This window comes from Platalea leucorodia, assembly GCF_965183815.1.
Source record: "Platalea leucorodia genome assembly, chromosome: 5".
NCBI lineage: Eukaryota > Metazoa > Chordata > Aves > Pelecaniformes > Threskiornithidae > Platalea > Platalea leucorodia.
Window position 1 is genome coordinate 83,014,449 of NC_138827.1, and position 17,403 is coordinate 83,031,851.

At 37.7% G+C, this 17,403-nt stretch overlaps 1 protein-coding gene across 1 annotated transcript in view; it reads left to right on the forward strand.

The window, feature by feature from the left end:
- Positions 1-479: 479 nt before the first annotated feature.
- The window catches only part of FAP (fibroblast activation protein alpha), a gene marked incomplete at its 5' end in the record, with an annotated part of 42,714 nt that continues 25,790 nt past the window's right edge, over positions 480-17,403 (forward strand). Inside the window, 11 exons of the mRNA XM_082311469.1 lie at positions 480-575; positions 5,914-5,977; positions 6,503-6,565; positions 10,001-10,096; positions 12,011-12,105; positions 12,253-12,327; positions 12,521-12,573; positions 13,674-13,746; positions 15,342-15,462; positions 16,024-16,178; positions 17,267-17,370. Coding sequence (XP_082167595.1) covers positions 480-575; positions 5,914-5,977; positions 6,503-6,565; positions 10,001-10,096; positions 12,011-12,105; positions 12,253-12,327; positions 12,521-12,573; positions 13,674-13,746; positions 15,342-15,462; positions 16,024-16,178; positions 17,267-17,370 — 995 coding nt within the window. The remainder of the gene's footprint in view (positions 576-5,913; positions 5,978-6,502; positions 6,566-10,000; positions 10,097-12,010; positions 12,106-12,252; positions 12,328-12,520; positions 12,574-13,673; positions 13,747-15,341; positions 15,463-16,023; positions 16,179-17,266; positions 17,371-17,403) is intronic.

The window sequence follows — 17,403 nt, forward strand, 5'->3', positions numbered from 1 at the left end:
GTGTGATGGGAAACCTGTCTCATCTACTACAATTGCAATTTTCAAAGAAGCCAGAGGGGGTGATGCACCCAGCTACTCCTGAATTTCAGTAAGATTTGGGTACTCAGTCCTTGTTAACCTCCTCTGAAAAATCATAGGCTCTGTGCCTGACTTCCACATAGAAGCACCACCAGTCTGGACTCCTTTCCTCATCCTCTTTATTTTTCCCTTTTTGGTATTAAGCACAGGAAATACAAGGCTGGTGAAGGGAGAAAGGTGAGGTGATTCAGCAGACTCCACATGCAAAAGCAACAACACCTAAGCCCAATCTGCAACTTCCAGTCACCGGTCTCTAAGTTTCATGTCAAACCTAGTGAATATTCTGTCAGTTTGTGGCCTTCTTTGGCAGTTGACATTTACCACACGGGCTGAGGCGGCAGCGAGAAGGAAGCTGAGCAGGGCCTGGGGCTGCGGCTGGGCCTGGCCGCCCTGAGCAGGCTATGAAGGCCAAGCTGAGGAAGGGCCACCGCCAGTGCGAGGCACTGCCATCTCCTCTGGCATGGGCACCGGGAGAAATGGCTGGGAAGCTGCAGGCAGTAAGTGGATGATAGGCTTTGTTTGTAGCTCAGTTCTGCATCCCTGGTGCCTCTCTGTACATAACACAGAGCCTGAACCCATGACTGAGGGGCAGAGCACTCTGCACAAGTCCTAGGTTGGTGTTTCCTCACAGCACACTGGATGAATACTATAAAGGGTGCAAGACTGCCTTTTGGTTGGTTTGGGTTTGGTTTTTTTTTGTTTTTGCCTAATAACACATCTGAAATGCCTGGCCCAGTCTCACGCTCAGGTTAATCATCTGAAAGAATGATTACTGGCTCTGTGGTAGGAGCACTGGAAGGATTTCCTTTTTGAGATCATCATTCTGAGACCTGGACAGGGCCAATAAGCAGTTGTGCATTGCAGGGCGTATGGAGATGCACTAAAGAGCATCCAACCTCACCGAGCAATGCCAAGAAGCCTGAAAGCACGGGGGGTGCTGGGAGAGAGCAATGAGCAGTGAAGAAAGGCGGCGACAGCGCAGAGCGCTCCTGAGGACCCGGGTACCTGGGGGATACCTGGCCGTGCAGGGGCAGGATAAACGGCGCTACCAGCCCAGAAAACGTTGCCGCGTTTAAACGTTTCTGGCGGTTTTCAGCCGGGATTGCGCCGCTACGGGGCGGGCGGCCGCTAGGGGGCAGCGTGCCTGTTCCCCTCCGACCGTTATCCCCCCCCCGCGCCCGGCCGTTATTTCCCCCCCCGCCGTAGCGGCGGTGGTCGGTGAGGAGCCGCCTGAGGGGAACGGGCGGGGTGCGCTCTGCCGGCGCCTTCCCCTCCTTCCCCAGCACTCCCCAGGGCGGCTCTGGGGCAGACCAGTAGTAAGAATATTTGGGTAAAAAGTCAGCCTAATGAGCACGGCATACTTTTACTTCCCTTTTCGAGCGATTCTTCTCTCTGCTGAGGGATCTCTTATGTAACTTGACACTGTGGTCTCAAGAGAAGTTTTCCCTGTTTTCAGTTGACCTCATTTCAGTGCGCTAAATATGTGCAATCGGTGGTTTAAGCACTATTTCAGAATTTGCACTGGGCCAGTATATACTTACTTCTCTAAGCTCTGTTACATAGGCTATAGAGGTTGATAGTTTTCTGAGAAAAAAAGTAGTTCTCCTCACATGTGGAAGACATTAAACGATATCTGTTTCTTCTTGTTTTGCATTCTTACACCATCATTTATTATTTCAGAAAGTAAACTTACGTGAATTACATCTAAACAATAAAGCTATTGGATTTTCTTTTAATCTCTCTGTAGAGGGTAGAAATAAGGTCATGACTATGTCCTGAGAATGTGAGGATTGCCAAAATACACAGTAGATACTTTTCAGAGAAAAAGTACATATCAAGTAACTGTTGAGTCATAAAACCCTAAAGTTAGTGTAAGCAGATGTTGGTTACAGCTCACATTGATGGGAAGTATATAATCACCACCCCTATAGCCACCCACTGTCCATTTCTGGTTCAAGAACTTCCCCGAAAGCCTGTTTCTAATTTTATGGAAACCCTTTGATTTGGCACAGTTTTCAAAACTATGTAGGAAAAAAAAAAAAAAAAAGTCTGCCAGAGGTTTGGCCTCCAACTGTGAAAACAGACACTGCCTTTTCAAACTCCTCTCCTAGATCCACTGACCAACACCCAGAAGAGAGAATTTACATTCTTTTAGAATACGGCAGGAAAATGAAGGTCTGTATGCTGCTGAATTCAGCTTTTGGTAACATTTACATCTGTTGTTTTAAACTGTCAGCTATTGCACAAGACCAGGCTCTGATGTGAAAGTATTTGTTTTAAAGCAAAAGGAAAGGGAAGTCTTTTCAAATGTACTGCGGGGACATTTTTGCTTGTTGCATGAATGGATTACAGCAGTTAGAGAGGGTGGGAGGATTTAATTATTTACAAGCCATAGAAGTGTGCTTCAGGCAGTATTAGAAATTTAATTATTGTTTGTTTCTGTCCTGCAGACCCAGCTAAAAATCATATTTGGCGTGGTTATATGCCTTTTGCTTTCCTTATTACTTATGTGTGTTATACTGCTTCCATCAAAAGGTAAGGCATTTGTAATCTAATGTAGTGTAAGACACAACATCTTTAGCTACTATGGCTTCTAAAGTTTACGAAAGTTTGTAAAATCATCTTTAGGATTGTCCTGTCAGAATAGTTATGGCTTTATCACTTTAGAGAAATGTACTGACAGCTGAAATATCCTGAAGCTAGGATTGAAATGCCAGCAGATGTTGAAACGAGGAATTCCTTGAAGTGAAAAGCACCTGAATTAACTTTATTGTGCATGATATGTAATGTTCTTAGACAGGACTGCAAAAATAATCCTCTGTTATTTTTTGTATTAGGGGCTAGGAGACGCTCACAAACTGTTAGTAATTTCCTTTAGCTTGGTGAACTTGTATTTGGTTTTGAATGGTTGTGTAATAATTACAGAAGTTCTTTATCCAATTACAAGTTAAACATTTTGTTTGTGAAAGTATTTAAGATTGCATTTGAAAATTAAAGTGATCGTTGTATAAAATAGGGATGCATAGTTTGCTCTAGTATTATTACGCCAGCTGCAGGTAAATCAACACAGTCTGCTGAGTCCTCTGGTAAAGTTTGAAGTGAGTGTGGTTTGGAATTTAGAGCCTGAGTGGCACTGACTTGATGGGAATTTTTTCCTATGAGAGGTGTAGTAAGGGCAATGTAAGTATTTACATGGCCCTTTCACTATAGCAGATTAATTGAATGCTTCTGAAATAATTAAAATAGTAATAAAAAGCCTATATTCCAGTAACAGTATCTGTGTAAAGGGATCTTTTTTTCTACTATTATTCTTTGTTCATGTGTTGGCAGGGTGACTGAGATGAAGAAATCAGTTTTGCATTTACAACTACATGTAATAAAATCAGCTATCTGCTTAAGTCTTGTGAAAGTTAAGTCCTGTAGTTAATATGCAGGTTTTGTGAAAGGTGAAATCTCTTTCCTACCTGGTATTTCTGTGGAATATGGTTATCATGGGTTGTTTCGTTGAGAGAGGGGTTGGAGGTTTCTGAAGCAGTTAGGGTTGGTTCTGTTACACAGCATGTGAATATGAGGATAGATTATATCAAGGTGGGAGGCAGTACTGGGAAGAGATACCACCTCAGAGTGATAGGTTTGAGTTTTACTGTCAATGATGGGGTGCCAGATTTTTTGGCTAGCTTAAGCATGGTCAAACCTGAGCTTTCATTACTAGATAAATATATGGTATCGAGTCAGACTTACTCATACCAAGACTGCACATTAAGACAGGGCAGAATATTTTTATGACATTTAAATTCAAAAGAGCAGTAAGGAAACAAAGAGGCTGGAGACCAAGGATTGGTTTGGCAGCCTGAAGAAGTTGCTAAAGATCATGGAAGGTACTGTAGGAGGAAGTGAATATATTTTTCCCTTCTGAAGTTATCCCAGACCACTGGTCTTAGTCTGAGCCTCTTCAGTACCTGAGCCATTATGAAGAACTCTTTTCGTCTCTATGGTTCCTTGGAATAGAGGCTTGGTAACCCGTCATATCAGACATGATGTTTAGATCCAGTAGGATGATAAAGAATTTATCTTACTTTACAGAATGCTTTTTAAGGAGCATTTTAGACAATTGTGGAATACACAATTATGTGGAACACACAATTATGTTGAACACATCTGATTATGGCCTCTTTTTCTCAGGTGGAACTGCAAGTGCTGCAGTTACCTGTTTAAATGCCTAAACCTTTTTGAATTCTTAGTGGTTTACTGATCAGTTGTAAAAGGAAGAGATATAAATTAATTCTGCAGTTACAAATTTTGCAAGTCGAAGACAGACAGGAAGTAGCTACAGAGACGGAATGTTGTTTGTACATTCCACCTTTACTACTGCTTAACTGGAAGAATGTGGCAACCTAGAAAGACAATTAATTGCATATGAGATGTATAGACACAGACCAACTAAAGTTCTGCTTAAGAAATCAGCAAAGAGAAATGTCATCTGGAATTCTGAAAGAATTCTTTCAGAATTCTGAAAGAAGAAATATTTAGTTCTGGTTTTATCTGCTAAGTTTCTAGTAATTTCATGTTCTTCAGACTTCTCAAAATGTCATAGCTGGTTTTGGTTTACACATGGAAGAGTATAGAAATGTGAAAAAATCTCAAAAGTTACACTGGAAAATAATTTTCTGTTTGGAGAGGATAGTAAGGGGGAAAATACTTAGTTTCAGTTATTACACAATTTCTGTGGGGCTGAGAAGAGCAAGGCAGGCAATCTCAATATAGCAAATGGCTTCTATATCTAAGAAATTAGTGACAGGTTGTGGACATTTCTTTGAGTTAGGAATGTGCCGTGTGATTTACCTTACCATGATAACCCAACAGTTCAAAAAGGTTCTTTTCCCTTGTACATTGGTGTATCTAGTCCTGTTCTTCTGCAGCATAAACAAGAAAGAAAATACCTGTCTGCAGTTCAAAAGCAATAGCGGAACCACAGGCAGAGTTACAATTAACTGAATGTATTGCTTAGGCTCCAAATTAATCTTTTCTGCTAATTTTAATGAATATCCAGAATCGTGCCTATCAATGTTTGTGTTTCCATTGTACACTTGACGTAGGCCTGAGACCAAGACCTTCGTTCTCTGATGTTGCAGATTAGGTCATAGGGCATACTTCTCAGCCAGCAACTGCTGAGCAGCCAGTTTCTTAGGAACTGGTGGTGGTCTTTGCTACACAGCAGCCAAATCCATTTTCTGATTCAATAAATGCCTCCCTGTCTTCCGATGCAAAGTCAAACGAGGTGGCTTCCACTCCATGTGGAGTGGAAGAAAAATGCTTCCAGTCAGGAATTCAGTTGCTGGCACTGAATTCAGCTGGAGATGTTGCTGTTGCTGCTTTCTAATTGAAATGGGCACCTGGATGTTTGACTTAAAACAGAAATAAAGTTAAAGAGAAATTGTCATCTTCTTGGCCATGTATCAAAATCGGCAACTGACAACTAGAGATTATAAACTCTCAGCTGTTGCTGAAGTTTCTGGTAATTGAAAATCAACAGATTACTGTGACAGCGTGCTTCCACCAAAATCTGATGGTTCAGTCTTAGCTACGAGTTCAGCCCCAGATCTAAGTAACAGTGTAAACCCAGCTACACTGATCTGTATGTTGGTGGCAGAGAGCTATCATAAGGTTATTAGAACAGAGTAATAAAAAACAATATTGAGATGGATTAGACTAATTCATACCTCTTCTGTTTGGTACTTTAGATTGCATAAAAATAGGTAGGAGTTCATACGAAAAATCTTTCTAGATAAGTTTTCAAAAACTAATATGCTCCATTAGTTTATATTCCCTTAACAGGGTTCAGTCCGCTATACTTGTGCAGGTGTAGTCTTTGACAATACTCCTCAGACTGTGGGAGTGGGTAGGCCTTTTCTTTCCAAATCTGACTAGTGCTTTGAAGAAACTCTTTTGTCACTTGGATTCTTAAATCAGCATGAAGTGGCTTACCCAGAACAGGCTCTATTAAATTTCTGTACTTATTCACATGCTGGTGGCAGAATAAATACTCTGGTTTAGGACTAATTTAAAGGGGTTACCACAACAATCTTACCTCTCCAAGTCTATGCTTAGAAAAATGTATGATGGCTATGATCTAAGGTAGATTTTTATACTAGCTTTTCTTTATAAATATATTTTCTGAAAATCTAGTTTTCAGTAACTGAAAGGGATTATAATGATTCCTTCTCAGTGTATAGTTAGAGAGAAGTTTTTTCCTTTCCTGAAGCCTTGCGCAGTAGAGATGTTAGAGTCAGTATAAACTAAACCATTCTCATTCTAGCATGCTCTAGCTTTCTATACACAGTTTCTGTTCCTACCAGTAAGAAGAGCTGGATCACACTGCAGAACATGACTTTTTCAGACTTCACCTTTTCTTCTTATTCCAAAGGGAATAAACCTTCACTGAGAAAGCAGTGGCACACCTCACAAAAAATGACTGAATGTAATGCAGGTATGGAAAATCAGATTCAGCTGATGTGGACCTGGAGCTGCAGTGTGACTGGAAGTTCTGGAGCAGGATCAGGAGTGTTGGAATTAATTTCTGACGCTGAACTAGGCTGTGGTTTCCTCAAGGGGAAGGCTGTCTTCCTGCACATGTTGAAGGAGCTTGTGCTTTACCTGTTCAGCATCAGCCCACAGAGATGAGAATGGACATTCTAGTCCAGAAGCAGAATATAATACCATCTGCAAGCTGGCTGTCCCAAGATGCTAACCAGGGCTTTTTTTTTTTTTTTGGCAAGTCAATCTATTTGCTGTGTAGAAGTGGATGTGAAATAAAATACGTATAAAAATACATATATATTAAATACATATAAATACATATAAAATACGTACATACAGCTACATATATAAAAATAGCAAATACAGAAAGCAGAATACTTTCTGATTATATGTACACTTGATTTAATTTGGCAGGAGTAGACACAATTTATGTGGATGCACATTAGACCATGTTGTGGAATAAGCCAGCAGGGCTATGAAATCTAAAGCAAGAGTTGTGTGGGTCTACCCACATCCAATCTTTGAAAGGGAATGATCCTCATAATACATACAGAATTTCACAGTGATGGATTGGTGTGCATAAAGTTAATCTGAGTCTAATATAATTGAAAGTTCTGCTTTCTGTGTTTTATTAAGCTCTCTCACAACAGTGAACTGAACAGTAAAGGCAAAGGTACCTGCATAAAGCTAGTGACAATTAATAGATGCTTACAAGCTTTTATCACCACAATTATACATGTACATCAAATACAGTCAAATGCATGAGTGAATAATTCTGATCATGGAATACATAAAGCAATTTACACTGTGAAACAAAATAACCGATTCAGTGCACAGAGAAATACAGAACAGTACCCCATAAATGAATGCAAATGGACCACAAAGGATTAAAACTGAGACATTGGGGTGGTGAAGGGAAAAGAGCAAAGCTGAAATTTCGTAAGCTTTCATTTCTGTGGTTGGCTCTGCTATTTGCTTCCTTTTTGTCCCTGGGCATCTTTTTTCATCTTTGTTGTTTCATAGAGGAACGAAACACAATGAAAGAACTTGCCAAGCTTACCAACAGCCGTCCAAATTAATGTCTTTATAGTGCTGCAGACACGTGAAGTACTTTTCATGTTAGGGTCTGTTCTGTGAGCAGAGGTTTCGAATACTATTATTGAACCAGTTTTTAGTTACAGAAGAAAGAATCAGCAACAATTATAGGAAACAATTAAAGATGCTGCTTTTAATTAAAGCACTTAAATATATCTTCTGTTGCCTAGAAACAAGCATTCAAAATTATAAGTAATCAAGTAAGAAATAGTTGTGTTTAGAATTTTTGCAGTCCACTGGTAGAAATTCAGATGGGAGTGGACACATTTTGAAAATCATTAGCAGTCATAATAAATTATCACAGAATATTAAGTATGTAAGGGTGAGATGGCTAACAGAGTAAAGGTTTAAATTAGAGCTGTGAAAATTAGACCAGAGATGAGACATTTGTGATATTGCTTGTCTTTTTAGTAAAAAATCCTCTTAAGCTGAAAGAAGGAACCAGGAAATTTTACCAGATTAAGGTATCAAACAGGACTGCAAATTTAAACCTCCTATACACACAACAATGGAAACAGATCTTAACAGTGGATTTCTTTTGCTAATAGGCATATTCACTTAGAGAATTTAAACTGAAAGCTAGTGATAAGGAATCATGACTCCATATAAATAGAAGTGGATTCTTCTTTGGAATTATTTTCTGTGCATTTTTTAAGAGCTTGCCATCCTCTGTGCTTATCATTAACATATCAAGGATCGCTAATATACAGTCACGGTATTAGCAAGAGAAATTAACTTCTTATTGAACTTGGGATATTTTCCGGACATATTGCTAGCTCAGAGTTTATACTGATACGTTTTTGGCTATGGATTGGCATTCAGTTTTATTTCTCATGACAGCTTTCTTCTGCATTAGTGCAGACAAGGTTACTGTCAACAGTCAACCTGACGTGTGTATTCTACAGTAAGCAATAATCACTTAGCAGAAGAAAACATGTATTATCATTACAAAGTACCATCGAAGAGAATACGAAGAAACATTTCCCAGGAAGGTGGTGTGATCTTAACAGAGAGGGCAGTTGTAATGAGGAAGTGATGGAGTATGATATGAAACCTGAGGGCGACGAGTCATCTTGATTATCTGGCTGTCATCTGAGAGCTCTGAAGGAACAAACAGGGGAAGTGGCAGAGATCTACTAGGCTGCAGAGTGACATCCCCACTACCTCTGATGACCATGGCAAAAGTCCCCTTGATATTCAAGGAGAAAAGCATAGAATCCAGAATGCCTAGACTTAAAAGCTGCCATTATTATGGTACTGAACTTTAAAAACTGGCCTTTATCAGAAATGTTCCTGTGTCTTTTGAGGATTAAATATTTTGAGTACTCTTTCTCTTGTGAACTGCATAGTTTTTCTTTTTTGCTTTTTATTACATTTTTAGAATGGAATTTTTCATTTCCATGCACTTAGCAAGCCAGCATTTTCAGCATTACCCTCTTCTCATCCAGTTGATTGTCCTTAAATTTTGTTTTTAAAATCTGCCCTAGCTTAAGGTGTTTATCTTTGGGAAGAAACATAGTCAGACAAGAGCCACAAAACCAGACGCAATTTTGTGCATTATTTTTATGTGACTATCTGATCTGCTTAGAAATCAAATATCAGAGTACCTGTCTTCTCTCCAGAATCATTGCCAATTTTCTTTTGCAGCATTAAATAAAAAGTTGAAGTTTGGATTCACCGATTCATTACTTTTCAGCATTATTTTTACCTGCATACCTTCATCTATTTTTTCTATGTCGCTACTAAGAAGTATATGTGGATGGTGATTATTTTGCAGGCCTTGCATCCATCTTCTAACACTGGTTGATGAGGCATTTACGAAATTTGGCAGTAGGGGTTTGTATGCACATCCTGTTTTTTGACTCTCTGCTGAATATGTGCAGGTCCCTATTAAAATAGTTGTCTCTACATACCACACAAGTTCATGAAATCCATGCTTTAAAAAAAACTTTTATTTGTCTTTTGTGTGGAAAATGCTTTCCTTGGACTCACAGGTTCTACAAGTAAAGATGTCTGACTGAATAAACGACTGGGTGAAATAAATTAGTTTGTCTAGTTTCTAATTTTATATTCCTAAAGGTGAGTCCTTCAGAGGCTGAAGGACCTTATCAGAACAGTAACAGAGAACCTTCTGCTGTGCCTACTCTCTGGTACCTCCAGATGCTATCCTCACTGTTCCCTGGTGCTAAATATAGAAAAAAGGAAATACTGGACTAGTAGTTATTTCTTTCTTTTTTTTTTCCCCACTTCACAGCATTTCAGTAACAGAAAGTTTCTGTCTTATTCTTAGTTGTCAACACAAATGATGGTCCCAGAGCTCTTACATTGGACGATTATTTGAATGGAAACTTCCAGTATAAAACATTTTTTCCATATTGGGTGTCAGGTAAGTAAAACCTTTTCTCAAACATACATAAGCCTGTCTAACATGTATTTCCAGACTGGTTTACACAGACTCAGAAATGTATTTTTCTTCCAGCTTTACTGTGAATGAATGCTAACTATGAAATTAAACAATCTGCTAGTCAAAACTTATGGTTGAAATTTACTCTTCTGTCAGTCATTCTAGAAATTCCAGGTATTTGATGTTTCAACAGACATGTTTGAGTCAAGTATAAACTACAATTTTACAGAGGTCTTCAGTGTTTTATTTCTTTTACTGTCATATTCCTTGCAGCAAGTGAAAGAAATATGTCAATGTGTCAGTCATTTCTTAAGCAATCTCCTTTTTTGTGTTCGTCATAGAATTTTTTCACTTACCATTTGTAATAATTGAGGTAGCCTGTCTTACAGGCCCTGCTCTTCTTTGTTTTCAGTAGTACCTACCTCTGCAATGAGCCCAACTGTTCTTACCTCATTTAAGGAAATGCTGACACTGCTGAAATTCCTGAGTTTGAATGCATTGCATAGAAAATAAGGTTGAGTGTCTAAGCAAGTTCCTTAAGGTAGAAGATAAAGATATTAAGTTAATTGCTGCTGATATGTGTCTGCGTGTGGCTGAAATACTAGTCTTGTTACCATTGAATTGCAGCAGCACCAAAAGGCTTGAGCTGGATTGGATTACGTTCTAGTACACACACTGCTACCACTCCTATCTATGCACTGCCTCAAGCAATTATTCTCTGACTAGAGACGAGAAACATAATACCGTTCACGTGGAGTCCTACCAAGTTAGTTTTAACCCACAATTTTAGAACTGAACTGAAGCCTTCCAGGACATTGCTAGCAGCAGTTCAAGTTCTGCAACTAAAAATTTGAAGTATGTTGACACCACTTGTGTGGTTTAAAAATTAGGTCACCATTTGTTAGAAATCTGTCTGAAGTATGTAGGCAGCATATCACCTAAACCTAATATCCTCCTTCCCTCTTTACATCCTTCTCACTTAGACTTATCTTTCCTCTTAACAGTCACAAAACTCATGCAAAAGTCATGCCATAGATTCCATAGATAGTCATGCCTACAGCATTCCATATGCCTACTTTTCTTCTGAAGCAAGGAGTTAAAATTGAATATCTCTTCCTAAGGGGCCCTGAGATCACCAAAAATGCTGTTATACATATCATAGAAGTGTGCTTAAAAGATCTACCAGTGATCTAATTTCCTAAAAATGAATACCTAATACAATGTTTCAGGCTGCTTTTAAACTGTTGAAGTCTCTCTCTCTTCAGCTACACCAAGTATGCAATTCCTTCTCTCTCTTTATAGCAGTAAAAATAATGATGTGAAACTAAAATTCTGATCTTCATTCTCTACCAAACTATGCTCAGGTCTTGAGCACAGGTAGGGTTAAATTCCATTCTCATTGAAGGCCACTCACCCTCGCTTTGTAGGACCTGTGTGAGTAAGGGCAGTATCATTTATGTAGTGTCAGTTACATGGTACTGCTGTTACCTGTGGAATCTGTACAAATGAGAATGTTCTGGTGAAATTATAGACAAAGAAATATCTCAAATGTTTTCTTTAAAACATTTACATTGTGATACTGACCTTCTAATGGGTCTGTCCCTGGTATTCTTGATCAGACATTACTGAGAATAAAATCTGGCACTTAATTATAAAGTTAACTAGCTGATTCTGTGTGCAGTGTGTAATCTTGAGAACATACTCAAGAACCCTGAAGACAGTTTGTTGATAACTCTGTACCTTGGCATCATTAGAAGAAAAACATTTTTTGTGTAGATGCCAAAAGATATTTCCTCAAAATCTATTCACTGACAGGAGTGTGAATACTTTGATAAACGGAACTGTTCTATAGTATCTTCTGTGCAGGGTAACAGCCCTTTTATCTTGTTTATAAAGATAATGAATATCTTCATCAGTCTGCAGAAGATGATGTTATTCTTTACAATGTTGAAATGAACTCCCCAACTACCATCATGACTAACAGCACAATGGTATGTACCTTTTCAATTAATAAAAAGGCAGCAAAATGCAGTTGCGTTTCAAGTACTAGATTAAAAGTGAGTGGATTAAAACCTGACTCATCAAATCCTCATTTGAAGTTTTTATACTAGAATCTAATCTACTTCTTAATCTTTCAGAAACAAGTTAATGCTTCAAATTTTGTGTTGTCATCAGACAAATATTTCATAGCTCTGGAAAGCAATTATTCAAAGGTAATTATTTTAATATATCACTTAATGAAATGTTTAGTTTCATTGAGTACTTTGTTGATTGTGGTTTCCATGGATAAATGTTTCTTGGTACTTTCTTGAGAAAGGGGTAGGCTATGAAAAGGCAGCTGATTATTTTTAATTAGATTATCTTTTTCCAAGTTAACAATATTATTTTCTTGCTTAATTTTTGCAGCTGTGGAGATACTCTTATACAGCATCATACCATATTTATGATCTCATATATGGGTAAGGCCTGATATTTCTGACAGTAAATACTCCGTAGTGATGTGCTTGCAAGCATTTCCACTGAAAAACTCTATAGTAATATGACTACTACCCTGCTTTGCTTTTGCCTGAATCTGTCAGGTTACTTGTTTGCTTGAAAAAAATGGCCTCTAAGAAAATCAAATAGTCCTTTCATCTACTCCTCCAGGTATCTGCACTGGCTTATATTTCATGCCCTAAAACTTTCACTGCTCAAGATTCTCATCTTTTTTTCTTCTTTACATAATTTTCTCCCACCCTATCTTGGCTGCTTGTGTCCTTTCCAGTCTCACACCTGATGTCTCCATGCCCTTCTGTTGTCTAATTCATCCTTTTTATGGTTGATCTAATCCTTAGCTTTCCTAAAACTCACATGTCCTTTAGTGCTCCACTGATCTTGTAACAGTCCATCTTGGGTTCCTCAAAAGTTTACAGCTTCTCCCATGGCATTTGGTCTCTTTCCCAAGACCTTCCCCAAACCACTTCTCTTTCCACCCAAGTTTGAAGGAGGCCATCTGCCTCCCCAGTCACCTTTTTATGCCATAAGTAGCAGCATGACCAAATGCTTCTTAGTTCTGAGCAACAGGGGCTGCACTGAGCTGCTCCATTCTTGGGAAACTGTTGGCTCAAGGTGACAGGAAACGATTGCTGCAAGCTAATGTGAGTGGAGCGGTAGTGCATGTGGGTCGTGATCCTTAACAAATGCTTTAACTGCTGGTGTTATGCTTGCCTCAGCATGCTGTATCCGGAGTTCACATTTCCCAATAACTTGCTGAGATTGTAATGCAGACTGCAGACAGAGCAAATGACTGTAGATGCTTGTGCAGTATTTAGAAAGAGATAAGGCTGGCTTCTTAGGCTGTTGAATATGTTTTCAAGGGGTTGAGTTGCAAGCCTTTGTCAGCACTGGTGCACACCACCACATTACTGCATGTCTCACTGCCTGCCTTAATTTTGCATTGCTCAAGAAACAAAAAGCTGTTAGAAAATATAGCCCTTCATGAATTTTATATGAATGTAAAGTATAATGATCCATTTGCACTGTGCGCAAAAAGCCATCTCAACTTCTTTCCTTTTTTTAGTGGTTTTGTAACAGAAAATCAGCTTCCACATAAAATTCAGTTTATATCCTGGTCACCCGTTGGACACAAATTGGTCAGTAAAGATAATGAAGCGCTAGAATGATTTTGCTTTGTGTGGCTAGAAGACATTTATTTGCCTTTGGTTATTATTTCATTAGGCCATATTTTTGACAGGCCTGTGTGTAACCTTGGTTGTGAGCAAGAATGACAAAGAAAACAGTTTTAACTTGTTAAAGTTTAACTTGTCTGTGTCTCAATAGAAGAATCCATGTTCTCAGCTACATATGTGTTTCAGTTCGCTAGCCAGTCTCTTATCAAGAATTGGCCAGCATAATTGTAGGTAGGATTAAATGTAGTTTCAAGGCCTGAAAACCAGTGTGTTTTCCTTTGACACTGTACAACACATGAGTTAGTTTACTATGGAGATTTAGAGATGCAGTATTTAAAATATTTTCTAAAATTTGTACTCTAGGAAATGGCTGACAGATTCTTATTACAATTTTTTTTTTTTTATTTAATAGCTACTTGATAGTCAAGTGTGCATTTTTCACTAATTAAAATAGACCTATTGCATATAGTAACAAGTTTATAAACTTCTTTTATTCTTGGTTCCAAAGCATCAGCCCAATAATAGTTAGTGGGTTTTTAACTATTTATCCAGTATTGACAAAATATTTGTGCAAGAAAAAAAATTTAGACATCATACTAATTTCAGAAAATACCCAGGGAGTGGGCTAAATATGAATGGACAATTTCTTAGGAAAATTTTTCCGTGTTTTAGGAGAGTATTAGTTCTCTCAATTAATTTAAATATTGTTGTTTTCTTTATCAAGAATTCTGAAGACAGAACAAAATTAAGATAGTTTCCTATCTTCCTAGTACTAATAGTCTGTGATGTTTTTATACAATAGTCCTTGTATTGTATCTGAGAGTTTTAGGAGTTGCTTTGTTTTTCATTTGAAGCACAAAGAAGTTAAAATGTTACACTGATGTTGCTAACAAATTCTTATAGTGTCAAAAGGCATAATTTTCTAAGAAAGTGATGCTTCTGGTGCTGGTTCATTTATCCATTCATTTGACTGAAATTTAGAGATACCCAAGGCCTGCAAGCTTTTCTTGCAAGAACTCTCTTTTGGTAACTAATTTATTAGAAAGGAACAAACCAGCCCAGACAGAGTAAAACCCTTTTTTGTCTCATCTCACATCACCTAGGCCTTTTGACAGGTTTAGAAAAGTTCAGTTATTTTCTTTTTAGTCGTTGTGTATTTGTTTTTATCATCTTCTACTTTTGGTGGAACCAGAAGGAAAAGTCACAAAACACTTTGTCTGAGGGTCTCTTTAAAAATACAGCAATTTGAATCAGTTGCAAAGATTTTTTTTTCATGATTTTCCACTCCAAAGCTAGCCACAGAATCCTCTGAAGTTTATTAAAATCAAAGGAGTTGTTCAGGATTTATTCTGACATAGTTGAACGTAGAATTTGGCCTGTAATGTATAATTTATTTACTGAGGTACCTACTCTTGCAGAATTTGCATGGGCTTTTAGCGTAGCTTTTATTTCCCATTTTGTATTCATTGTGTTCTTGTTGGTATAATGTAAGAAGATCTTACTCTAACCCCTGTTATTGGTGCTTATACTCATAAGAAATAATACTTTCTTGTCTTTAGGTATATGTATATCAGAATAATATCTATTTGAAACAAAGTCCACGAGAGGCACCAATTAAAATAACCAGTGATGGAAAACAGAATGAAATATTTAATGGGATACCTGATTGGGTCTATGAAGGTAAGTAAAATTCGAAGGGCAACAACTAATATGTTAAATGCTTTGTTTAGATTACCTGGTTCTCACAATCCATTCTAAAATATCTGTGACGATACATTATTTTTAGACTCCTAAGGATTACTTCATTTCCATATTTATATTGCCATACAAGGACTGCATTTTGTATTCATAGTGCGTAACCAAAATCCTGAGTCTTTTGCTGCTGAAACTATATCGGAACTTTACAAATTGGGCGTCCTCTGCTGCACAGACAGTGGTTGGGAATTAAGCTTTAATGGAAGTTTCGATTGTGGTGAAAATTTGGCACCTCAGTGTATCAAAAAAAAATTTAAAAAAATTAACACATGCACACATGAGAAAGTGAGTTAAATGGGATCTGTGTGCCTGTTTTGAGAGTTCTTAAGGCCTTTCAGAATTGAGATGTATTGCAATATGTTTGGTGTTATTTATTTACTGTAACTCTCTTTACATGTCTAGTTTGCTAAGAGTACAATGCTAAAATAGATTAGAAGATAGATAGATTACAATGATAAACTATTAGGAATTTTTTTTTTTCCTCAGAGGAAATGCTAGCGACAAAATACGCACTGTGGTGGTCTCCAAGTGGAAAATATTTAGCATACGTACAATTTAATGATTCTGACATACCAGTTATTGAATATTCATATTTTGGTGAGGACCAGTATCCTAGAAAAATAATTATCCCATATCCAAAGGTATGTTTTCTCATTCTTTTGACTTACTTTCTGTTGAGAAATGAGTTATGACAATGATAAAATTAACTGTGCTTAAAAAATGGTTGTATTACAGTGGTTAAATCTGTTGTGACCTAAATTAATGAAAGAAAACAAACTTAGGCCAAGTTCTGAAAAGGTATACGTACATTCAAAAGTGTAGATATTTAATAATATCAGTGAAATAAATGGAATTACTCATATAAGTAAAAAGCATGTGCAAAACGGTATTCTTGCATGATCAAGCCTTGCTTTTTTCAATTCCGTTTATTATTGTGATGTGTAAACTATGCAGTTGTTATTTTTCATTACAGTAAATGAATTATGAGACTTTTTTTATTTTGAAAAATAAAGGCTATGACAGCTTCAGTTTATTTGCACACTTCATAGTGCTTTTTGATCTCAAGGGGCTTTGGATTTTAACTGCTTTCAAGTGCCAGATCTAAGGCAAGAAGGTTTTGGGTTGGCATTTCTTCAGCATGTATTACAGAGCTCTCCTGACTCATCACGTTCATATGATTGCAAGTGATCAATTAATGTATCTTAAGAAGTTACTCACCTGTCAGCTGGGTTACAGTTCTAAAGTAAAGCTGGATGGTTTAGACCACACATGGAGGAGAATTAAAGAACTAATAATGTATGCAATGATAAGCAAGCATAAAATCACTTCAAGCTAAACCATTTTATTTCACAGCTGGCATGTCAAAGAGCACTTACAAATGTGTATATACACCTGGAGTTTTATGCCAAAGTAAGCGTAGTGTGTGCTGCAAAGATCCACACAGCAAATAGAACACTGGTTCCCATCAAGCACATTTTCTGTATAGAAAGGCACCAAATTTGACTGTTCAAAAGGTTTTCTTGCTTATATATGAAATGATGCAAAGTTAAGTAACATACTACTGCCGTCGTGTCACTCTGAGATCTTATAAGACCACATTTGCCCTATTATAATCAACTAAATACATATTTTTGTAACCTATCTCCTTTCCTGCAAAAAGTGTTGTAATTTTCCTTGATCTGAATTGTTCAGAGCCTGATTTGAATAACCTGGTACATTTTCTTTGAAGGCCGGGGCTAAAAATCCTACTGTTAAAGTGTTTATTGTCGATACTACTAACGCTGAAGCGTTTGGTCCTAAGGAGGTGCCAGTTCCTACAGTCATAGCATCCAGGTAGTGTGCCCTCACATATGTCTTCTCTTTTTT